This window comes from Acartia tonsa, chromosome 15 (genome assembly GCF_053477335.1).
Source record: "Acartia tonsa isolate MP-2025a chromosome 15, ASM5347733v1, whole genome shotgun sequence".
Taxonomy (NCBI): Eukaryota; Metazoa; Arthropoda; class Copepoda; order Calanoida; family Acartiidae; genus Acartia; species Acartia tonsa.
Window position 1 is genome coordinate 9,151,593 of NC_137274.1, and position 24,522 is coordinate 9,176,114.

The 24,522-nt window shown below is 29.5% G+C and overlaps 2 protein-coding genes and 1 long non-coding RNA gene across 3 annotated transcripts; all 3 read right to left on the reverse strand.

Moving 5' to 3' along the window:
• Positions 1–259: 259 nt before the first annotated feature.
• Positions 260–20,453, reverse strand: LOC145307599 (C-type mannose receptor 2-like). The gene is made up of 19 exons (XM_080150052.1): positions 20,314–20,453; positions 19,836–19,903; positions 15,268–15,384; positions 14,983–15,092; positions 14,344–14,413; positions 13,220–13,261; positions 13,013–13,138; positions 12,489–12,590; positions 11,551–11,618; positions 11,352–11,427; positions 10,761–10,802; positions 10,559–10,684; positions 10,290–10,391; positions 10,070–10,134; positions 9,716–9,791; positions 5,132–5,167; positions 3,548–3,670; positions 2,659–2,751; positions 260–264 (listed from the first exon to the last, which is right to left on the reverse strand). Exons 1-19 carry the CDS (start codon positions 20,394–20,396, stop codon positions 260–262), a joined length of 1,530 nt encoding a protein of 509 aa, XP_080006178.1. The 5' UTR covers positions 20,397–20,453.
• LOC145306868 (uncharacterized) lies at positions 5,535–6,271 on the reverse strand. The gene is made up of 2 exons (XR_013875248.1): positions 6,131–6,271; positions 5,535–5,709 (listed from the first exon to the last, which is right to left on the reverse strand). It is a non-coding gene; the product is annotated as an uncharacterized LOC145306868 (long non-coding RNA).
• An 8-nt stretch (positions 20,454–20,461) lies between the features above and the next one.
• Positions 20,462–24,222, reverse strand: LOC145307600 (uncharacterized). Its single transcript, XM_080150053.1, has 10 exons — positions 24,164–24,222; positions 23,895–24,003; positions 22,975–23,042; positions 22,778–22,851; positions 22,422–22,450; positions 22,206–22,292; positions 22,020–22,051; positions 21,619–21,736; positions 21,174–21,371; positions 20,462–20,547 (listed from the first exon to the last, which is right to left on the reverse strand). The coding sequence occupies exons 1-10, from the start codon at positions 24,218–24,220 to the stop codon at positions 20,462–20,464; spliced, it is 858 nt and encodes a 285-aa protein (XP_080006179.1). The 5' UTR covers positions 24,221–24,222.
• Between the last annotated feature and the right edge of the window lie 300 nt (positions 24,223–24,522).

Here is a 24,522-nt window from a genome sequence, read left to right on the forward strand (position 1 = left end):
ATATCGTATTATAAACGGCTTTCCGCGGATATAGAATGTACAATTATAGGATTAAAACTAGTTTTTTAGCCCTGAGGTGCCGAAGGCACCGGCTAAAAAATTGGTTTTAATCTGATGATTGTACATTTTATATTCGTAGAAAGCTAGATATAATACGATGCTAGACATAGTTTTTTCGTATGGATGAGAACCGGTTCCTATCCACCGGATTCGAATGAATACGAGAAATTCAATTATTACCAAAATATGAATAAATAAATCAACCTAAAACATCAAATAAATTAGAACATAAGGGACATAAATCTTTTTTTTTATTTTTGGGCAGGTAAAAATCTGTATAGGGAGGATTTCTGCAATAATGGAGGAGGGAGTTTCAGTACCCAACCAGCACTTTGAGTGAAAGTACCCAATCTGTTTCTTTTAAAAGCCTGTTAAACACTAAAAAATTCAAAGATATATTGAGAAAAACCAAAAAAGAGGGTAATTTTTTCTTCGTAATTCCATAAAATTAGATCATATGTATAAAGCTTTCAGTCAAATCTGCTTATTAGGTTTTTAAACTGTTTTTAATTTTGTGTTTAAGTATACTATGCAATATGCATTTGATCAAAATTAACCCTTACATATCGAGGGGGGGGGGGGGGAGGAGGCTAAGAAGCGGTCTGGACGCTATGACTAGAAAAAGTAATTTTCTCTAAAAATACACATGAACCACCAGAAAAAATTTTACGTCTCTATCTGTAACAGGAGCCGAGAAAGAGGGGGGGGGGGGGCTTTTCTCCACTCCCGATCTGAAAAGGTGGGAATTGGGGCCCGATCTTTAAGGGTTAAGAACAGATTGATCTAATGATTGCATTTGACTGGATTTTGGACACACCCAACCCGAAGGCGTGTTAGGTTAGAAAAAAAACCCCGCAGAAACGGTTTACACAGAATGTACTGGGACCTTATAGTGAGTTCAGAACATGCTTTCCCTAAATTGAGTTAGTACCTTCCCATAGTAGAAAATCTTAAAATTACTTTTGGTGATCAAATTTTACTTTTATTTTTAGACCACCTTCACCTAACCTGCTTTATTGTCTTATTTTGTCTTTCATGTTAATCATGCAAATTCGTTCACATTACAGTTGAATTGACAGATATTGGAGCTTTCTAAAAAGGTCCCTAACATTTTTCTAGCTCTAATACTTTTTGAGATATCTTATTTCAAAGTATTGTTGTAAAAACATCTTTTACACAGCAAAAAGTTGAAATAAAAAATTAGTTATTTTAGAGAAAATTACAAGTATCTTCATGTAAATCTTTCTAATTTTGCTCCAAATTGACCAAATTGGACAGTTAATGTGCCTAAAACTATCTACATTCAATGGACAATCCAAATCCACACTTTTTGAGACTTTATAAGTCAACAGGAGAAGGCTAAAATGTAATATCAAAGAAAAAACTGTAATTAAATTTTATTTAAAAATCACTTTTAAGGCATTTTTAATAATGTAAAATGTGTTTTAAGGTACAAGAAACTCATAATTGATTATGATTTATTATTTTTAAAAATCTCAGTATTAGTTTAGAGTACCTAATAGTGTATATTAACAAAAAAAATGTGGCTTAAGAATAAATTGTTTCTTTTATTATATATGAGATCATCCATGGAAGTCTTTAAAATACTATGATTTCTTATTTAAGGTGGCAAAAACTAATTTTGTTTCATAAGGTTATAAAAAATTTAAAAGGCCAATAAACTATTCTTAGAAAAAATTACTAGAATTAGTAGATTACATTTGTAAACTGCTTGTAAATGCTTAAAATTCTAACAATTTTTTTTGTTTATTTTCATTGATTATGTCTATTTTTCTTAAGATATGTTTCTATTGGTTCAAAATATCATATGATTGTGTTTTATTGGCTTTCTCATTACAAAGTGACAACTTTATACACCATAACTTATCCTAAAATTGATTAAATTTTAATTTATTTAAATAAACAGCAAATATTTTTTCCTTTAGCATTTTTAAAATTCACTTCATCATGCTCCTGTTGACTTATAAAGTCTTAATAAGTGTGGATTTGGATTGTCCATTGAATGTAGATAGTTTTAGGCACCTTAACTGTCCAATTTGGTCAATTTGGAGCAATATTAGAAGGATTTACATGAAGATACTTGAAATTTTCTCTAAAATAACTATTTTTTTATTTCAACTTTTTGCTGTTTAAAAGATGTTTTTACAACAATACTTTGAAATAAGATATCTCAAAAAGTATTAGAGCTAGAAAATTGTTAGAGACCTTTTTAGGAAGCTCCAATATCTGTCAATTCAACTGTAATGTAAGCGAATTTGCATGATGAACATGAAAGACAAAATAAGACAATAAAGGAGTTTAGGTGAAGGTGGTCTAAAAATAAAAGTAAAATTTGATCACCAAAAGTAATTTTAAAATTTTCTACAATGGGAAGGTACTAATTCAATTTAGGGAAAGCATGTTCTGAACTCACCATAAGGTCCCAGTACATCCTGTGTAAACCGTTTCTGCGGGTTTTTTTTCTAACCTAACACGCCTTCGGGTGGGGTGTGTGGACCCAACTTTATGTAACTACAAAAAAAAATTACCCTTTTTATTTATCTATTTGTTATATACTAACTACCAAACAGTTAATACCTGGAGATCCATCTCTCCACAACCAAGTGTCCTCCTGTTCAACATCTGTACCACCAAGATGTACATAATTAGTAACTCCACTTAGTATATTATCTAAATAATAATATAACATGCAGATAAACATGATACTAGTCCTATTTGCAGTTTCAATTCTATTGGTTGGTATTTATGGATAATTGTATTGTTAATTTAGGAAAGATATATTTTTTCTATTAATTTCAAACTTGTCATGGTGAATTCTTTAAGAGTTAGGTATGTCTAAGAACATTTTTTAAATAAAATAATTATCTAGTTTTGCTAATTTTTGAAATTTTGTAACTTTTCATACAGTTTTGTTTAAATATATAGAAATATATTCTTTTTAAGTTCTGCCACTCTAGAAGCGCTTATGGTTGTTTGTCCTACCATGATATTAGAGCTTCATTCTTTTATGAATTATCATCTTTTTTGATACAATTTCATTATTTTGTTTCATAATAGCAACTGTGTCCTAAAATCTTGTAACTTTGTATAATAAGATAATTTGTAAGTTACCTTTCATTATTAGTTGGAAAAATACTTAATTAATGTTTGTTTGTCCTACCCAGATTTTTAGCTTCACTTTTATGGATGTTATCATTTATTGTTACCATGTCATTCATCAATTATTTCATACTAGCGGCTCTGCCCATTGTATCTAGTGGCTCTGTATTCAAAGACGTAAAATTTAGGTAGAAATATAGCCTAAAACCACCTTAAGATTAAATTCTGAGTGAGGCCACTTTGAGTGCCCTAACCATGTGGGGCTTTCCTCTAACCAGATAATGGGATGACAAATTTTACATTTCCCCAACCATAATTCTTTCAGGCATATAGTCTTTTCTTTATATTCTAAAGAGTTGTAACAAACCTTTTACAAATTGCCACTCTTGACTTGAGCGTATTGAAGCTAGTTCTGCACCCTGGGCCTCACATTCAGACTTTGCTTCATACCAAGTTCTATTTCTATCATTTAACACTTTGTAACAATGTCCTGAAAATATTAAGGATTTATAAAGAATTAAATTTAAATAAATCTAAAGGAGAAATAATTTGGAAAAAATATGAGAAGGAAAAAAAATCAATATGCTCTCTTTCATAATTAGTCTAAAAAAACTAACAAAACTAGGGAGGTGTGAGAAAAATCAGATAACAATTCCCATTTAATATTATATGTATAAATATTGATATTATCAAGGACGTCCAAGGGGGGGGGGGTAAAGTGGTGATTACCCCCCCCCCCCCCAATAATAAAAACCATTTCTGTGCTACCTATGGTATAGTAGCTCCAATATAAAATGTTCCAATTACTTAAAACTTTTCAACCTTTTTCTCACATTTTTCAACGTAGCTCCTAAACTACAAATAGCACAAAAACGGTACTTATATTTGCAAAAACTAGAGCTCATGAAGAATCTAACGGTATGCGCAACATTTTTCTACCATTAACACAAGCTGCGCAATTAGAATTTCAAAAAGGTGCGCATTTTCTTACAACCTTTAAATTAGTAAATCTTTGAAAAAACCGATTTTTAGGGCATAATTTGTTGAAATAATTATTTTTAGATGTTTGAAACATAAATGTCCCATAATAGGTTTTCCAAATAAACAAAGGATTTTAAATAATTATTATGCATAATTAAGTTTTTAAAAAAATAATTTCTCTTGAATGACCCTGTATAAATATGTATTTGCGTAAATATGAGGGTTTTACTCACTATTTTGTTAATTTTTACCCAAAGCAATTTTTACTAAGACAATGAATTAAATCATTGTTTTTAAATGGCCAAATACATGAAATGTTATGATCGCATATATTAAAAAACTAAGAAACTTATATCTTATTGTTTATCAATCAACAATCAAAATATTTTGTATTGGATATCTATAATATATATATAATCCAATGATACCTCTGTCATATCTTCCTGTTCTAATAATCATTTTAATGAGACAAGTTGTCACAACAACTAAACTGAATTTAATTGTGAATTCCTAATACTACATTCCTCAAAAACTCTTGAGCTGTTTCGCCAAAAATATTATTCTACACTTGTACTGATTTCCTGTTATGTTAGTTGCACTAAAAAAATTGTTTTGTCACTTGGGGCAACATTTTAAACCATGCTTGTAACTTTTTCTGTTTTCATCAAGAAAAATGATAAAAAGCAGCAGAAATTTAACTTTATTTTAGATGTACCAATATTAATAACTCTATCTGTGTTAAAAGAAATGCAAATATTTTAATTAAAAAGTTTGTTTAACACATAATCATATAAATGAATTTATAAGTACTGTAGCAACTTTAAAAATTGAATTTTTATAGCACTTTTCATATCAAATTGTGTCAGGATTGTAAACTTATAATGAATGTATAACAAACTCATAATAATTTCTTTAAGATCTCATTTATTTACCTAAGAGGTGAATGAAAAGATAAACAAATTTAATTTACCTGTGTTTGCATTGACAAATCCATTTCTGCAATCAACTGAAATAATATCATATTATAAAACCAGTGATCTAAAGGGATAAAACATGGGCTGATAAATTGATCTCTATTATATTCATGAAATCTACCAAATAAATTTGATCAAATTTAAGTGTAAAAATGGAAGACATAAGAGAATGAGAGAGGGAGTGTCCCACCCCCCAAGAAAATAGCTTAAAACCACCAGAGGACCAGTAGGTATATTCCCTGAAGAGTAGAGCCCAATTGGTTCAGCGGTTACTGAGATTTTCCAAAAAATGTAATTCAATTTTTTTATGGGGTGGTTTTTTTCTAATTTTTGGGATGGTTGGGGGTGCTACATAGCTACGTATGGATCTTAAATTCTCCACCAGTAATTAACAATAAATTAAAAACGACAATTTATTTATAATAGCACATAATTATATAGGTAACATATAAATTAGACATGTAGATAAAACGGTGGTTAAAATTGTAGGTATTAATTGTTTGTAGGACTCTGGTTATGAATTAATTTACATGTAAGCAGTGTCTCTCTACGGTTGCATCAACTGCGTTGAATACTGAAACAATAAACTATTATAAGTCAGAGAACCCAATAGCCGGACAAATCTGGAAGGCTTATTGGTACAATTAAATAAGCTGGTTTAATCCTTTAAATACCTTTCATTGGCTTGACCCTTTAGGGTAAGGTTTACTCTTTTAAATGATTACTCTAATGTAACATAAGCTGTAGTTGTTATCAACGAATTATAGAGTTTAATGTATAGGTAAGTTAGGACGATTTTTTTAACACAAACCCATCTAGGAACCTCTTATTTAGGTTAGGGTTATCTACTCATTACATCCCTGTATGGGTAATTAGGTACTGGCTGTCTTAGGTATAGGTATAGCTTCGGGTTTATTTAGATACCTAAACTGATGAAACCCTATTCATGGAAGCTCCCCTTTACTCTATCAGTATCTATAGCTACCTTTTCTTACCTAAGAATAAGTAGAGTAAAACAGTGCACACTGCAGGGACAGCTCTGTTGGGGTGGACCAATATGAGGCTTCTTGTCTTGTCCCAGAAGTCTGATAAACAGGTCCGCCTAAGTCATACAACAGTGCATCATTCACGAATTTCTAGATACATAAAAAAAACTATTAATTTCATTAGATACTTTTCTTTATAGGCCTGTATTTGAGAGTGCAGCTACTCAACAGATATTTAGATATTTAGTCCGCCTCTCATAAAGATATATCTTAATAAAAAAAAGAAGATTAATGCTTGGCCTCTTAAGTCTTTCCTTAGGGCGCAGCTACTCAATAAAACAAGGTCCGGCTCTCTACAGACAATTATAGATATTTAAAAAAATAATACAGTTATTTTAAGCCTTCTTTGGGGGCGCATCCACTCTATAAATAGTTTAAATAAGGAACGGCCTTCTACAAACAAATCTAGATTAGAATAGATTAATATACAGTTATTTTAAGCCTTCTTTGGGGGCGCAGCCACTCTATAGATAGTTTAAATAAGGAACGGCCTTCTACAAACAAATCTAGATTAGAAAAAAATTAATATATGGTTATTTCAAGGCTTCCTTAGGGGCGCAGCCTATTGTTAGACGTTTAAGGAGCGTAGTAACTCTATAAGGGGTTTATAGCACAGCTACTCTACAGCTTGTTTAATACCGTAGCTACTCTATAAGTGAATTAAGAACGTAGGTACTCTATTAGTGAATTAAGGGGTAGCTACTCTATGAGTGAATTAAGGGGCGTAGCTACTTTATAAGTGTAAATAGATATAAATAAGATTTTTACCTCTTGTTTCAATATTCTTAGGTCTCTTACAGCGAGTCCAAACTTCACTCGATCGTGGTTGGTTTAAGACTCGCAAAAATTTCTCTTGTTTTGGATTCTTTTCTGGTGATTAGCTTGATAATTTGATTTTTAAACTGTTTATTATTGCTTGTAATTCTTCGTTTTTTTTTAAATTTCAGGATTTTTTTATTTGTTTGTTATTATAAAATATTATTTCTTAAGGTTAATTTTAGGGATGCTGACAACTCTCGATGGGTCTCTTCACAGGGGGTGTCCCACCCCCCAGGAAAATAGTTTAAAACCATCACAGGACCAGTAGGTATATTCCCTAAAGAGTAGAGCCCAATTGGTTCAGTGGTTAGTGAGATCTTAAGCTTCAGACGGACAGACAGACAGACAGACAGACATCAAGCTACTTTGTATTATAGACTAGCGGCTTTGCCCCTAGCCTCTAGGGGCTTTGCCCCAAGAGGTGATAAAAAAAAATATGGCGAAAATCGTAAAGGACCATGGAAATCTCCTTCAAAAAAAAAAAAAAAAAAAAAAAAAAAGGGGGGGGATTTTTTGGTTTTTGGGGGGGTTGGAGGTGTCCCACCCCCCAAGAAAATAGCTTAAAACCACCACAGGACCAATAGGTAGATACCCTGAAGAGTAGAATCCGATCGGTTCAGTGGTTACCGAGATCTTAAGGGACAGACAGACAGACGGACAGACAGACGGACAGACAGACGGACAGACGGACAGACAGACATCGTTCTACTTTGTATTATAGATAATTCTAAACAACTTATATCTTTTTTAAGGGGCTACTTATTTCTGATATGTCTTCAAATCAAAAATGTTTTTGATGATTACAATTCTAAAAATATTTTTGGGATAAAGCCTTGATAATTTTATCTTTATAATTTTTAGAAGGAAAATCAACTTATTTATTTGCTTCAATATATGTGTTTTAATTGTTCTTGGTTAGTTCAGTAGCCATGAACAGTTTTATAAACTTACTGAATTATTACAAACCCCTGTTTAAAGATTAGCCTTACAAAGTTTTTTTTAGCCTGGTCAAACTAAAAATATTATTAACCCCTGTTGAAAGGTTTGAGTTTTTACAATTTTTATCAACATTTAATTTAAATGCACCCCACATTATTTCATTATCATTATTTGATTTCATTTTCTAGTCATTGATTTAATAAGTTAGAACAAGTTATTGATTGAAATTGTTGATAAATCATAGAAATTTTGACCGTGTTTATTTGTAGCTGGATAGAGAAATGGTCTTTTTATGAGTTTGTAAACTTCTGATCAAAAAGAGGTTTTTTTTATACTTAGTGGGCATGGCTACTGTGTAGAATTGGTATCCCCAAAAATATTCATGCAACACCAACGCTAATTATATAAAAGCTTTGCGTTTTTAAAAAATAAGAAATTAAACAAAAAATTATTTTTATCTAAATTAATTCTCCAAACCATATTAAATTGAGAAAAAAAATATCAAAATTATGTAATATATATGTAAAATATTGCTTTCCATTAAGCATGTCGAAGGTCAGTTTCTTTCAATTTTGTATCCACATTAAAATGCTGAAATGAAAAAAGTGACTGTGCATGAAAAATTTCTCATAAGATTACCAAATCTTAACATCATCTCTTTCATATAACCTCAAAGAGAGGGCAAAAAGGGCTCTCGTTTCCTTAAAAACAATTTCTGGAGTATATACATTATAATTATCCTTCCATAGTAAAGACAAAACTTTTTGACATAGTTGCCAGTTTTTCCTACTTTTAACATAATCCTTGCTTTAAACCTATTTACAATTACATAGAATTTGATAGAATAAGCCTAAAATAACAAACCGAAAAATAACAGTTTTTTTAACAGTATACAAGTAATTTCAGTTTGCCCATCTCTTGCCCACCTTTAATTACAAATTTGTACATAAAAGGGTGCACTATTTTTTCATAAACAGTAATCTAAATTTTCTAAGTTGGTTATTTTTTGTCAAACACAATAAAAAAGGATATTATCATTTTAAATAACCTCTGAGATTCAACCCTTTGTAGACAGTTAGGTTTTTTTCCCAATAATACAAATTTAAAATAGATCTTTTTTTAAATTACAGTGTTATTAAAATAGAATTGGCAATTTGATGTCATAAAATAAATCCTTAACGGACATTTGTTTTAACTATGTATTCAAGTTAAAAATCCCTAGAGAAACATTATAATAAACAAAAAACGTCCAGATTTTCCAATTTTCCCTTTCAAAATGCAGCAAAATCATGGACATAAATCTTTGATATTTTTGTTGATATGACGTTTTTAGTTGAACAGTATAGCTAAAGTTGCTTTCAAATTATAATATTTGATAATCAGATGATATATTTTTAGATGCACAGTCCCTTTAATGTAAATAATAACTAGCTTGCATGTCACTGAGATTTATGGAAAGGTTTGTACTAAAGTGTGTTAAGATTTATTTCAAGCATTTGACAAAATATGAATGGATTCAGGAAGAACCATTACACAACCATTTTGATAAAACTTAATTTTTAAAAAGTTTGTACAAACAAAGGATTGTTTATCTGATTCTCATAATATATATTGTGTCAGTAAACTGGAATTAATTTTAACAAAATAAATACAAATTATCAAATCACCGGGCAAAGTAAAGTTTGTTTTCTGCCAAGTAAACTGATGAAGATTAGAAAAACCTCTGAAAAAATCATTAAATAGTTTTCACCCACAAACTGCAGTTTATAAAAATACCTGGCATTTTACATACAGCTGCCATCCCATTATTGCAATTTTCATTATTCCACCTATAGCCATTTGATTTCCACCACTGTAAATATAAAATGAAATTTTTGGTAAAATTGAAAATGATACTTTTTTAATTTAAGAAAATCTATCAAATTTTAGATATATTTATGCTGAGCTGGATCTTTAAATCATTTCAATGGTGATCTAAACCACCCCGCGCGAAATTTCAGCCAATCACAGCGGCGTATTTTTAAAATGCGCCGCTGTGATTGGCTGAAATTTCGCGCTGGGTGGTTTAGATCACCATTGAAATGATTTAAAGATCCAGCTCAGGTTAAAAAACTAAAAATTGAGTCTTACAAGGACACAGTCTTGGTTTTCTTTGTTATTATTTGGTTGATCCACACCCCAAGCTGTAAATGTAACTGAAAAGAAATAAGCTTTAATTTCATTTGAAAAACATTTCTTTATATTTTATTAAGCTCCCAATAGTTCAAAATTTTTTGGTGAGCAGTGTGTTTTAACCTCTAGTAAATAAAATAGCTTAAAACCAACCCAGTACATTATAAGGTAAATTTACCTTCAGATCCATCAAGCCAAACATAGAATCCCTCTCTGTCTATGTCCCTAGCTCCCATCCAAAATCCAAAGTTCAAATTATCATCAACTTTTTTCATGAGTTCTAAATATGAATAAAGTCTATTGGGAGAATCATGATTTTCTTGTCTTGTATTTAAGATAGACAACTGAAGCCAAGTATTTAACTATAAAACATCCATTGATAAATCTTCATTTTTCTTTCATAATAGGTATGCTTTATTTTAATTATATTCTTTTTAAAATACTAACCTATTACAAAATTGTTTTCTTCCTCTGTGGTTATTTTGGCAAGACTTGAACCATAGGCTAAAGAAGCACATGCTTCTTTGGATTCATCCCAGCTCAGTGCATCATTTACAGTGTTAAAGCAGGAACCTGATTTTTAATTAAAATGTACTAAATCACATTAAAATATTTTTCATCCTTTTGAATTTATTGAAAGCAGGTATACCTGTTGGAGAATGATAAGACCATCCTTCAAGACATGAATTTTCTGAAACAAATAATTTAGATTTCAAGGAATATTGAGTTGTTATACCTTCCCCCAAAGCTTTTCTACAGTTAAACTGAGAAATATCCCTCTATTCCAGCTTATGCTTGTTATTAAGAGTAATAATGCATAAATAATAACTAGCTTGCATATAATGGAGACTTATGTAAGTATGTTAAGATTTATTTACTGAAGCCATGTCAGGCATTTAAAATAATATGAAGGGGTTCAGAAACATTAAACATAAAAGAAATTGTTAACATGTAAAATTTTATAGAAAGATTGTATAAACAAAGAGTTTAAAATCAAGAAAAATCAATTCATATGAGAGATGGTGTCAGGAAACTTGAGGAAAATTTGGCAAATCAGATGCAAAGTTCCAAAGGAATGGGCAAAGTAATATGAGGATTGTCTGTCTATTTGTTTTCTGCTCAGTAAAATTATGAAGATTGAATAAAAACTGTGAAAAAAATAAATAAAGGAGAGAGTTATTTAAGTTGAATATGCTAGTTTAGAGGTTTAAAGTTGAGTTTTAAAAATGAATAAGAATACCTGGCATCTGACACACTGCTGACATACCTGTATTACAAGGTGTGTCATTCCATTTATAGTCATATTTTTTCCACCACTATAAAGTCAAAATTAAATTTGGTAAATATTAAAACTTTTGCTTTTTTGATTTTAAAAATATAATTTTAGCTATATCAATGCAGATAAAAAGAATTATTACAACTAACAAAAACAGTCTTACATGGATACAGTGTTCATTTTTCTTCCATCCATTATCTGGTTGACCTGTCCACCAATCTGCATATGTAACTGAAAAGAAATTAGCCTTAATGTTTGATCTATTATTTGTAAATATTTCTTTATATTTTACTAGCAACTACGCCTATTGCCCATAGGGGCTTTGCCCCAAGAGTTAGTTTAAAAAAAAAATTAGGTACCTCCCCCCCAAAAAATTGGTCCTTCTTTCCTAAAAAAAAGGTAACTACATTAAAAAAAATAGGGGAGATTTTTTTATTTTTAGGGGGGTTGGTGGTGTCCCACCCCCCAAGGAAATAGCCTAAAACCACCACAGGACCAGAAGGTATATAATTAGTGCAGGTCCGTCCTTCTGTATGTCTGTCAATCCGAATGTCTGTCTATCCATCTATCCATCTAACCATTCAATTTAACTTTGCATGATGATTCTTTTATCAAATAGGTATGAATTATGAATCAGATCAACTCTATATCATTAATAGAAAGTTCATGCATTCAATTAAAACATGTTGATTTTTTACATTTACTTAAAATGTCTTTGAAATGCGTATAACTTTTTTGTTATTAAAGCTAAAGGATCAAATTTGGGTTATTGGGTCTAATTGTGGCAGTCTTTCAGCAGTGAAAGCGGTGTATTTATTGCAGGCTTCCTAACATTATCCTGTACGTAAAAGGTTTACATGTTTGTTTTGGTTTATGCATTAATATTCTGCTTATTCAGTTCTGACCTTCTACAAGTGTTAACATTTGTTAGTCCTTGCATCCCAGAGTTTTGCTTTTATAGATGTTTTAAGCCATTCTTAATTTACATAAGATCTCCAAATTTCATGAGTTTTGCAGCAAATTTTTGTTTTGTTTAAAAATAGTTCAAAACCAACACAATAAGAATACACATATTTTGTGTAGATTTATTGGTAAGTTTACCTTCAGATCCATCAAGCCAAACAAAGAACCCCTCTTTCTCTATGTCATTAGCTCCCATCAAAAATCCAACTTGCTCATTCATATCAACTTTTCTTATGAGATCTAAAGAAGAATAAATGTACATCTGGGAAAAAAGTGATTTTCTAAGCTATTCTCAACATATGCATTTTATGAAGCATATTTAAGTATAAAACATCCATAGTGGACAGACTGGTCTTAAGCATGCTTTTAACCACGACTGTCTTACAATTCTGTTTTAGGTGGTTGTGGTCTGATTTTATTTTTTTGGTACTGCAATCAAAATTAAATTTTCTGTTGATCTAAGAGACTTTTGAGTCTATAAATGAATGTAACTTTATATTTTATTTTTTATATTTCTTTAACATTTTTGCTCAAAAATTAAATAATTTCCAAATCTATTGTGGGTAAGAACATTTACAAATCTTAACCATTTTTGTCTGATTTTAAAAATATTTGTGGTATGATAATTCCTTTCATTCATCTTTTATTACTTAAATACTAACCTACAACAAAATTGTTTTCTTCGCTTGTTGTTATTGAGGCAAGGCTTGAACCCCTGGCCATCGCAGCACACCTAGTTTTAGCTTCTTCCCAGTACAATTTTTCATCTAAAGTTTTGAAACAGGAACCTGAAAGGTTAGAATATATTAAATTTGATTTTTATTCGAATTAAAAGAGATTTATTTTTGTGATAGAAGGTATAACTTTACCTGTTGGCGGATAATGAGACCATCCTTCAAGACATGAATTTTCTGAAACAAATAATATAGATTTCAAGAATTTTCAATCTCCAATATCTGTCTTGTGTATTCTTCAGATTGAATTTCAATTACTGTTTTTCACCAATTTGTGATTATTGTTTTGATTAACTGGGCTTCTTATTAGGTACTTTTGTCTCTCAAATAAATAATATCACTTGAACTATAAAATCTGGACTTAACCACTAAAAATCTTTTAACATTAAGCAATTAGATGCATAGAGGAAAACCAATTAATGTGGCTCCTTTTAATTTAAACAATTTGAACAGCTTAAACAGACATATCTTATATATAGGCATCATTTTTGTGTCATGATATTTTAGCAAGATATAAATAAATAAAATATAGTGCTTGAGAAATCTAAATCTAAGAAAAAGAGTAAATGCATGAACCACATATTTTTTCCTGTTCAATAGTTCAAACTTTATTAATAGGACATATATTTGAAAATATCAAGACTTGAAAATCATACTCTTGTTATACATGCTTCTTAAAAATCTTCCGATCTGGATTATTTTTTAGAAAAAAGACAGTATTGTGACTATTTTTAGTGATGCCCAACTTATATACTTAGTTACTTATGATGATAAAAATTCTATATGTTGAATTATATTCTTGTAACTTATGCTAGAAATAATTTGTTTGAATTTGTTACTTTTACCAAAATAAATTAAACTTTTTAAATGTAACTCAAAAATCATCTAATAAAGGTATATTCAAATTATTTTTATGATTAACCTATTTTTATCATACTCTACAAAAACTGCTCCAAGTGAGATATACTTGATGATTCTTATTGTCTGTCTGTCTGTTATTCTGTAAAGCTATGGTAAAAATGTGATTTTCTCGCTGTTTTTTTAAAAATAGACATTTGATTTTTTTATAGTGAAGATTACCTATAACCAATTGGGATCCAGTACATGATTGAATATATATATATATATATATTTAATATGTCTGAACGTTTGTGAGGAAGGCTACAAAAAATTAACATTTATCCATATTAAACATGTAAAAGGTTTTGTGATTTATACTTTGTTACTTATGGATGTTGGTATCCTTGATCTTGTATTACCTTTTTTAACACACAGTGCAGGTCTTATATCTGAACATGTGGTGTACCACCATTTATAAGGGCTTATAGTCTAAAAAAATATACAGTTCATGGAAAGAAAACAAAGTATCAGGTTTTGTTGTATTTTCACATTAGCTTTTGATATGTTATTTTAGGTTAGGTAAATGTTAATGATTGCCCTGCAGGGTTAAAGCCTCTGCAGAGGCTAGAAAAGCTACTGTGAAAATACGATGAAACCTGCTACTTCATTTTCTTTCCACGATCCAAATTATTACATTTTTTATGGAGGAAAGAGACAATAGACTGTAGATTATATTGATTTCCAAAATTAAATACCACATTCTCTCATTTTATTGAATTTTGATTGTTTACTGTGTCTAAACATGTCAACAAATAAATTTAATCTCTAAATTTTTTATTTTCAAATAGAAATAGCCAAAAAATGTAATTATAAAACAAGCTCCACTTAAATATGATTTATGGCCATTTGCTAATTTTGGCTTGTAACCATGTAAATTGATGTACAATGAAATAATAAATTTAGCTTAGATTTACAGAAAGTAGAGTTCGTAGTTGAATTATTCTTATCTAGTAGGATTAAAATATAAACTTGGCATTTCTAGCAATAAAATTTCTAACCTGTTGGGCTCCACATCTTTCCACATCTGCATAAGGTTCTCCAGGTATCCTTTTTGTATTGTGTTCCTCATCTGTACTAGGTTCTCCAGGTATCCAATTTGTAAAGGTAACTAAAATAGAACAGAATGTTCTTATATTGTACACCTGGTTTAGATTTTGAGAGTTTATTAATTTTCTTTCCAGTTGTTCATTTATTTACCTGGAAACTTAGCAGACCATTCATAAGTTTGATTTTTTCCCACAGTGTCTCTTATTAATTTTCTTTCAAGTTGTTCATTTATTTACCTGGAAACTTAGCAGACCATTCATAAGTTTGATTTTCTCCCACAGTGTCTCTTAGTCCAATCCAAACCCCGCATCTATTACAATACAAACCAGGGCAAGATCTGGTCTGCAGAAAATCTAAAAAAAAACAAATAGTTTGATATCCCAAGATTAAAACAATATTTAGATATTTATATAAACAACAGGCGGCTATGTATAGTGGTGGAAAAAACAAGGAATAGAATGATAAGAGGGCAGCTAACCAATTTTAGGCAAGTTCTAATTTTCTAATGAAATTAAATATTTAAATATAGATAGGCTTAAGATTGCAGACAAAAAAAAAAATAGCAAATACCTTGAACATTTACTTTTTGAAACTAGGTGAGAACTTATCCTCTGAGATATCCCACACCACTAAACATTTTAGTGAATAATTACCCCCAAGAATCGAAGATAGTATATATATATTGCACCCCTGGTTGAACTCAAAGTTTTTCACTTAATTACTAGTTGTAAACCTAGACCTAGTAAAGAAATCAATGATATCTCAACAAAACTAATTTAGTTCAGCGGCTTAGACACATCTCTAAAAACATTGTTATTTATAAGTTTGGTCAATTAAAGGGACTGTGAACGTAAATTTTTCTCATCTTAATATCAAATCTTAACATCATCTAATTCATGATATCTCACAGATTGAGCAAAACGCGCTTTTGTTTGCTTAAAAAACGGCTTTTTCCGACGATTTTTATAAGGTACAGGGAAAGGAAGAAATTTTCTGTATTATATAAAATGTGCATTAAATTGCTTTTTTCTCCCATTATAGCTAAAATTAAACTTTTTCACATAGTTCTAGATTTTTCCTAACGGTTAAGCTGACTTTTAACATAATCCTTGCTTTAAAACAATGTATAGTTACTTAGAAATTGATAAAATAAGCAATATTTTTTATTGAAAACCAAATACAATAACAAAGCCAGAAACAGGTTTTTTATTATTATCCAATTAACTTTAGATGGCCCATCTCTCGCCCACCTTTAATTACAAAGAAGGTGTATCAACTTTTTTTTATAGCTAGCCGGTTCTTTTAGTAAGTAGTAGATGTAAAATTTTTCATAGAATTCAGATATGCAATCGGTTTTTTTGTAGACCTCTTATTTTTTAAGTAATTTAAGTTTAAAAAAAAAAAATTAAGTCGATTTTAAGGTACTAAAATGCAACAAAAAAAGAAAGAAAATGGTCATTATGAACAAAAATAGTAAGATCTTTAATTTGACAGCTTACTTTTTCAATTCTGTCAGGTACTTATTGAAAAAATCGATTTTTTTAAACCCACGAGAATAAAAACTTTGAACTTAATTTTATTATTTCACAAGTAAAAAAATATGGGTTCATATATACCTTTAGAATCAGAAAAATATTACGAATCCATTGTAAGCAAAATTGAAAAAAAAAGTTTACAATATAGTATATAAACTACAATAAAAGGAATTATATGAAAATATCATATTATATTGTACAGGCAACGTCTTAATTCTTGAATTGAGTATAAAAATGGGAAGGGGGTAAAGAGGGGGTAAAAAAGGGAAGACAATAGTGTTGCCTGAACAAAAAATATAATTGGCCATTTGTTTATTTTTTTATTTTTTTACTTTTTTTCAATTTTGCTTACAATGGATTCGTAATATTTTTCTGAGTCTAAAGGTATATACAGCATGACCCTCAAAAAAGTATTTTTAAGCATCTGCAGCCCTTATTTCTCAATGAATTATTAAAAAATGCATATGTCCTATTCTCTATAGTATTCCACGTAAGTAGATAAAAAAATATTTTTTTTACCTCCATTAACACCGGAGATTTTTAGTGCTAAAGTTTTGAAAAAGTGACTGAGGAAAAAGTAACTTTTAACATGATACGACTTTTTTAGCAAAATTAAGCTAGAAATCCTTTTATTTTTGTTACTAGCAGAAACTTTATACAAAAATGAAATAAAAAATTTAGTTTTTTAGTAAAAAGCATTTTTTTACACATATTTTTTGAGTTTTTTTAGTTTAATGATATTTTGAAAAACTTACTTATTAGGCAAAATTGTTTAAGATTAAAAAACCAAATAAATCTCTATGAATATAGCAGGAAAATTGTTTTTGTTTCACAATCCTAACTTTAATAACAAAAAAGTTATAAAGAAAATAAAAATAAAACATAATGCTTTTTTAGTCTAAAAAGCTTAATTTACCCCTTATTAAATAATTGAGATGTCAGAAAAGTAGGCGGAGCAACTGTCATAATTAATCCTTTTCTATAAATAAGGGTTAATAAATAACCTAAAATTTGCAAATAATCAATTCATTCAGTAGTATTTTTTGCCATTAAAAATTGATATTTTTAGGTGTAATAAAAAAGAAATATTTAGTTAACTTGTTTTTCTTTATGTCTCATTATTCAATTGCCAGAAAAACATAATATAACCATCCAAAAAATAAGAGAACCAAAAAAAAATTCTTTTTCTCAGTCACTTTTTCAAAACTTTAGCTCTAAAAATCTCCGGTGTTAATGGAGGTAAAAAAAATATTTTTATATCTACTTACGTGGAATACTATGGAGAACAAGGACATATGCATTTTTTAATAATTCATTGAGAAATAAGGGCTGCAGATGCTTAAAAATACTTTTTTGAGGGTCATGCTGTATATGAACCCATGTTTTTTATGTCTGTTTGAGAAAATATTTAGGTCTAAAGTTTTTATTAAACCGAGGTTAAAAAAATAGATCTTTTCAATAATTACTCAACAGAATTTTAAAAGTAAGGTGTCAAATTAAAGATCTTACTATTTTTGTTCTTACTGGCCATTTTCTTCTTTTATTTTGTTGCGTTTTAGTACCTTAAAACTGACTTAATTATCTTTAAAAAAAACTTAAATTACTTAAAAAATAAGAGGTCTACAAAAAAAACCGATTGCATATCTGAATTCTATGAAAAATTTTACATCTACTACTTACTAAAAGAACCGGCTAGCTATAAAAAAAAAGTTGATACACCTTCTTTGTAAAAAATAAAGACGCAATATTTCTTTATGAACAGTCTGATAAAAGTGTAAACTAATTCTCCAAAGTGGGTTATTTATTGTCCAACACAATAAAAAAGGATATTATTATTTTAAATAACCTATGAGATTCAACCCTTTGTAGACAGTGAGGTATTTTTTTGTCAATAATACGAATTTGAAATAGGTCTTTATTACCTAATTACTACGTTATAAAAAAAACTAATTGGCAATTTTATAGCATAAAATAAATCCTTAACAGTAAGTAAATTGTTTCAACTATATATGACACGTTAAATATCCCTACAAACATTATAAGAAATAAAAATGTTCAGATTTTCCCTGTTTTTTCCTTTTTCCCTCCCAAAATACCATAAAATCAAGGCATTATTCCTGGATATTTTTGTTAATAGGACGTTTTTGGTTGATCAGTGTAGTGAAATGTGCTTAGAAAAGATTTGATAATCAGATGAGAAATTTTTACGTTCACACTCCCTTTAAATAAAAGATATGTGAAATTAGACAAAGAGACAAAAGCTGGTAAAAAGCTGTTTAACCCTTACAGATCGGGCCCCAATTCCCACCTTAATAGAACAGGGAGGGGGGTCATATTGACCCCCCCCCCTTCTATCTTGGCTCCTGTTACAGTTAAAGACATAAACAAATTTTTTGGTGGTTCATGTGTATTTTTAGAGAAAATAACTTTTTCTAGTCATAGCGGTCAGACCGCTCCTTAGCCGCTTTATAGTGGCCAGCTGCTAAATATTAAAACAGTTGTAGAGCGGCCAATTTTGCAGCTAGGATGAATGAATTTTAGGACAAACTTTTATTTTTCATAACAAAAAAATTACTTTTACTGATCATCGCCGAAAAACGGAAAATAACAGAAACCGCCATTTTCGGCGGTTACGGCGGTAAAACGGCAGTTGGCAGCGCCAATTAATATTTTTATCTGTTTATTGTTGCTCAAGGATTTACCAAAAAAAAGTTATAGGTCTCTAGCTGAAATAGAAGCCACGATATTCATGATATATGTCTGTAGTAAAAGCCGGACAAAAATCGGTCATAAAGTCTAAATTTGGTGCCACCTAACCAACTTTGACCGGACGCCATGATCGACACAGACCAGATATTCTTATAAGATCAACTCTTGCCGACGTATAATTACTAAACTTAAAAAGTCATGAAGTCACAACTCTCTATCTTACCTACAAAAAAATGACATTGAAAAAACTAGAGGGGAGGGGGGTCAATATGACCCCCCCCCTCATCTGTAAGGGTTAAAAGAACACACTCTTAAAAAAGATGTTATATTCTTAACTCTGCTTCATAATAGGAATGTGGAAAAATCAGACATCTAGTATTGATAGCAGCTGAGTAAATACCATTTCCTCCCCCAAAGTATAACAGAATTAAAGACATACAACCATAGTAAATTATAGTGTAACTTACTACTTCATATAAAGGATAATATAATTTTTTATTTGTTGTTTTAGGACAGACACTGAAGTTTTTAGCTATAATTGGGTATTTAATTATACTTACTTGTTATGATGAATTCTTGTTCTTGTTGGTTTCTGATATAAGCCAAATCAGCATCCTCTTCTTTATTTCTTCATGTAATATAGTAGAAGCTCAAGTACAAGAAAATTGTTTTTGTAAAATAACTTTAAATGCAGCCAGCTGCTAAACAGTATATGTCTCAATCTTGTGTTTTTTTTTTGGTAATTGTATAATCTAGCTGATTTTTATTTTATTTTTAAATTTAAGTTCTTTTGGTTTGTGAACAAAGAATGTGCTGCCAGCTGTTTAGCAGCTACCTACCAGCATATAAAGTTATTTTTTTGGAAACAAATTCCTTGTAAATTTATATTTTTGGTAAACTATTTTTTGATGCATATTTTGTCAAGAGAAATGGTTGATTGTTTTAAGTAAAAGGATATTTTTAGAAACTTTGGATTTTCATGGAAGTTTTAAAATCAATTTAAAGAACTGTGAAATAAAGAAGAAAAAAAAGAATAACCTGCAAGCACTCCTAGCTTCATCCCATGTCAAGTCTCCCTCAATTATTACATAACAAAGTCCTAAAAAAAAATATTCTAGCATCAAAGTGATGATCCATTTTTAACATCTTTAGTTATGATATGGTGTTGGGCCGAGATTTGAATCTATCACCTACCCAACAAGTTGTGGTCAGTTTTAGATGAAAACATTGTAATAATATTATCACCTGCATCTAGATTGTTAATCCAATCACCTAAAAAAATATTATTATTATTTCGTTTATTTACTGAATATATTTGCGATAACTTTTATTTAATAGATTCTTCTAATTTTTAACATAGTGCTCCAATAATCATCATTAAACTCTCATTGACCAAAGCGATAAGACCTTTATTCTATTTGTTTATGGAATGAATAAAGTTTTTCAATCCATGTTGATATTTGAATTACATTGAAGTATTTAATCTTAATTTAATAAACAAAAAATATACGTTCATAATATAGAAATCTAAGAAAACTCTGTTTTAAAAGAATTTGATTGTGGCGACACTTCCGTAGTGTTCAAATATTAAAACTAAAATTTTAATCCTATTAACCCTTTGGTGATGGTAATGTAAATAAAAAATATAATTGAAGAAATCTTTTCAAAATCATTTAAAATATTAAACATTTACTTCTTTCTTTTAGAAAGTAATGATGAGGAAGGAAAATTGAAATAGATAAATAGTTATGTACTTATAGAAAACTAGCCAATAGTGAGATAGTTATATCGAGCCAACTCTAGTTAAATAATATAGGGAATATTTGATAACCCTAAGTTAATAATATGCAGTAAAATAATTTGTTAGAAATTCATTTCTGTAAAATTAATATCATTACTTGGACAATATGGTAGTGGAGTTGTTGTTGTAGTAGTAGTTTTTGTTGTAGATGTTATTGGTGAACTGGTTACAGTAGAAACACATTTGGTAGATATGGTAGCAGTAGTTAATGGCTCAAGTTTAGCACAATATTTGTAACCTGATATTCTTCCAGAATACTTATACATTTCATCATAGTAATTCAGAAGGACACATTCTGGAAATATTTAATTGATGTTTTCCCCTCAGTGCATTATTAAAACATAATAACCTAACCCCCACCGTCCTGGTTCATTTTTCTTTAAATGTTGAAAATGAAAAGGTGGAATGGAAAGGAAATTAGGCAAGAAGTACTTCTCATGGATAGTTTGACCAGGTTTGAGCTTTGTTTATAAAAACTGTAATTTATATCTTTTATATCTTTTCAATTTAGAATCCAGCACTCTTTATCAAAATGTACTTACTGTTGCCATTGTCTGGTTTAAACAACCAGGCTACACATTTATCATTGTTCTTGCAGAAAAGATAACACTCGTCAACAGTGGAATAGTATTTATAATCAGTTGTTCTGTCACCTCCCTCCTTGGATAAGAAAAGTATGTAGATATCATTAAGTAATAACTCTTAGTAATTCTAACCATTTTTAAAATAGAACAATATATAATCTTAATCTTTAATAGGTGACAAGATCTAGCAGACATATGGGTTAACAGTATAACCATGGAGTTAGATTGGCAACTTTTTTTTGAAAATTATGTTTTCTATGGATTTCTATTTTCTATTACAAAATTGCATGACCTTACAAGAAGTTTATGAGATCCTTGTACTATTCAGACTAACATCATACCCCCTCAACTTACTGTACCAAAAAACTGACATCAGAATAACTACAGTCAACTAAACACATTGTTATTGATTACATACATTTCATTCAATTACAAAATATCAAGATAATTACTTAATTGATTCATGTTAAATGTTAAAGCAATTTAAAAAATTTGCTTTATGGCAGTTTAAATTATTCCTTTCTAATAATAAGAAAACTGTTTACCAGAAAACCTAGCAGATACAGAAGATTCCATTGGTCTTGGAGTAGCATATTCAGGAAAGTTTATGAGTTGGTTTGATGCAAATAAGGCTATATATTACAAAAATGTAAATATTATTGTGCATTAGTTTTTTATCATCAAAGATACAAATACTATTCAATTTTGATTTTAAAACTTTTTAAAAGAATATTTATAATTTTGAAAAAAGTAGATATTACCACTGTCCCCTTCAATCACCCATCCCTCCCTAAAATATAACATCAAAAGAATAAATATTAGATCCCCTTTTATAAAAAAAGTTGTGATTTTGATTCTAGCCTGAAGTGGAAGATAAACTTGGGAACCTTAAAATTGTCAAAGACTTCCTCTAGAGATTTTTCTTCACAAAATTTTATTTATTCAATGTTTAACAATTTAAGTTTTAATGATATCTCATGCATGTTAATTTATTGGGAGATCTATTAGTTGGAAGGTTCAATGTTTTAACACATTTTATCATTTTAATTTACTTAAATGTAATATGGACTCCAAACATAAATGAGACACAGTTTGGAAAAAATTATTTTTAACTTACTTTCCAACCTTCAGCTTAGTATCTGGCTCATCCAAAGAAAAAAATGTTCTAAACCTGTACTTTACACCATTAAACTGAAAAAAGAAATTACATTTCCAACCTAAAATTATTTTACAATTACATATGTTAGTTCAGGCTATTGAAAATCATTTATCACTATGATTTAATAGAAGAGAAATTTCAATAGAGTTACCAACCTCTTGGATATAATCCTGATCTGACCAGGTGTCAACAGCAAACAGATGATCACCTACATTTATTATTCCTGTAACAATAAACAAATTAAAATATGCATTCTTAGGACTATTTGATTTGAAGCTTCAAACTTCCTATATCTACCACCTTTTATAAAAGACTTTTCATAAAACATATCTAAAAAAAAATGTTAGGTAATTAAGGGAATGAAAATTCATCATAAATTTTATAAAAATCCTAATCTTTCTCTTGATTATTAGGTCAAATAAGCTATTATGAATGATTCATTAACAACACTATAAAACCAGCAAGAAAATGCCTAAAGGTTAAAATAAATATCCTAATATCATAACATTTCATTCAGATTTTTAAATACTTCTTGAAGCATGAAAACAATAGTCCTCCCAATTCTAAAATTGCAAATTATGTTGTTTTTTTTTGTGAGGGTAATATTATTAGTATAATATTGTATAACTGTACAAAGCATGTTCAAAAAAATTTACAAAACTAGGTTTTATCAACTTAAAGGGACTGTAAATGAGAAAATTTCTCATCAGATTATCAAACATTAACAGCATCTCATTCATATAATCTCAAAGATAGGGCAAAACTGTCTCTCGTTTCCTAAAAAAACGGCTTTTTCCGCCAATTTTATTATGTACAAATTGGGAAAAAAATTTCTGGACTATATAAATGTGCAGTTATTTGTCTTTTTTTCCTTCTATATCTAAAAATAATCTTTTTGACATAGTTCTCTATTTTTCCTAACGGTTAAGCTGACTTTTAACATAATCCTTGCTGTAAACAAATGTATAGTTACTTAGAAATTGATAAAATAATCAATATTTTTTATTAATTAGCTTTGGAGAAAATAGAAAAGGCTTTGCTAAAATCTGTTCAGCTTTTTAGGAAAGAAACTTACTGCTTCTGCAATCTTTGCTGAACATTGGCCCTGTAACTTTTGCAGGATTAGCTCCTCCACAAAATACTGTTCTTAGCTGACACCTTCCTGTTTCAGCTGCTTCTGAAGACTTTATTTAAACTATATTCGATCACTACTGGCGTCATCTAACCTTGTAAGGTGCATTGGCACTAAGATTGTGCATAAAAATCTAAACTTATCTCAGACTTTAATATTTGATTAAACTATGATTTTAAAAATTACACAATAAAATCAACAATAATTCTTACTGTTAGAGTGAATCCATCACACCCTGGTACCTTTAAACACTCCAAGCTGCAACTCATCTTATAAATATATTGATGATATAGTAGATCAAAGAATAGAAAGTATTAAACTTTTGTTTTAGATATTAAAGATAAAAACAGGCAAGAAAAGTACTTTTGTCATATTTTTTGTAATTGTGTATCCAAATAATAATTCATAAAATTTTCTTCAATCCATAACTTTTGCAATCAAAATTTCAATAAATTTTGCTTCAATAAGATTTGTTGAGGCAATTAGAAATAGTTCTTCAATGATCATCAAATGTACACATTTAACTCACAGTTATTTAGTGAGAGCTCATATATGAAGCCTGTAACCCCTA

Bases quoted from the DNA above. Each gene is read 5' to 3' on its own strand.
- LOC145307599 (XM_080150052.1), bottom strand. From the start codon at position 20,396: ATGCTAGAATATTTTTTTTTAGGACTTTGTTATGTAATAATTGAGGGA. The intron at 15,093-15,267 runs GTAAATAAATGA...GTTCTATTTTAG, and splicing joins ATGGTCTGCTAAGTTTCCAG to TTACCTTTACAAATTGGATA. The intron at 5,168-9,715 runs GTATTTTTATAA...ATATTATTTCAG, and splicing joins AGCTGTATGTAAAATGCCAG to TTGATTGCAGAAATGGATTT.
- LOC145307600 (XM_080150053.1), bottom strand. From the start codon at position 24,220: ATGAGTTGCAGCTTGGAGTGTTTAAAGGTACCAGGGTGTGATGGATTC. The intron at 22,451-22,777 runs GTAAGTTAAAAA...GTTATATTTTAG, and splicing joins ACTAAGCTGAAGGTTGGAAA to GGAGGGATGGGTGATTGAAG. The intron at 20,548-21,173 runs GTAATGATATTA...ATATTTTTTTAG, and splicing joins TCCACTACCATATTGTCCAA to GTGATTGGATTAACAATCTA.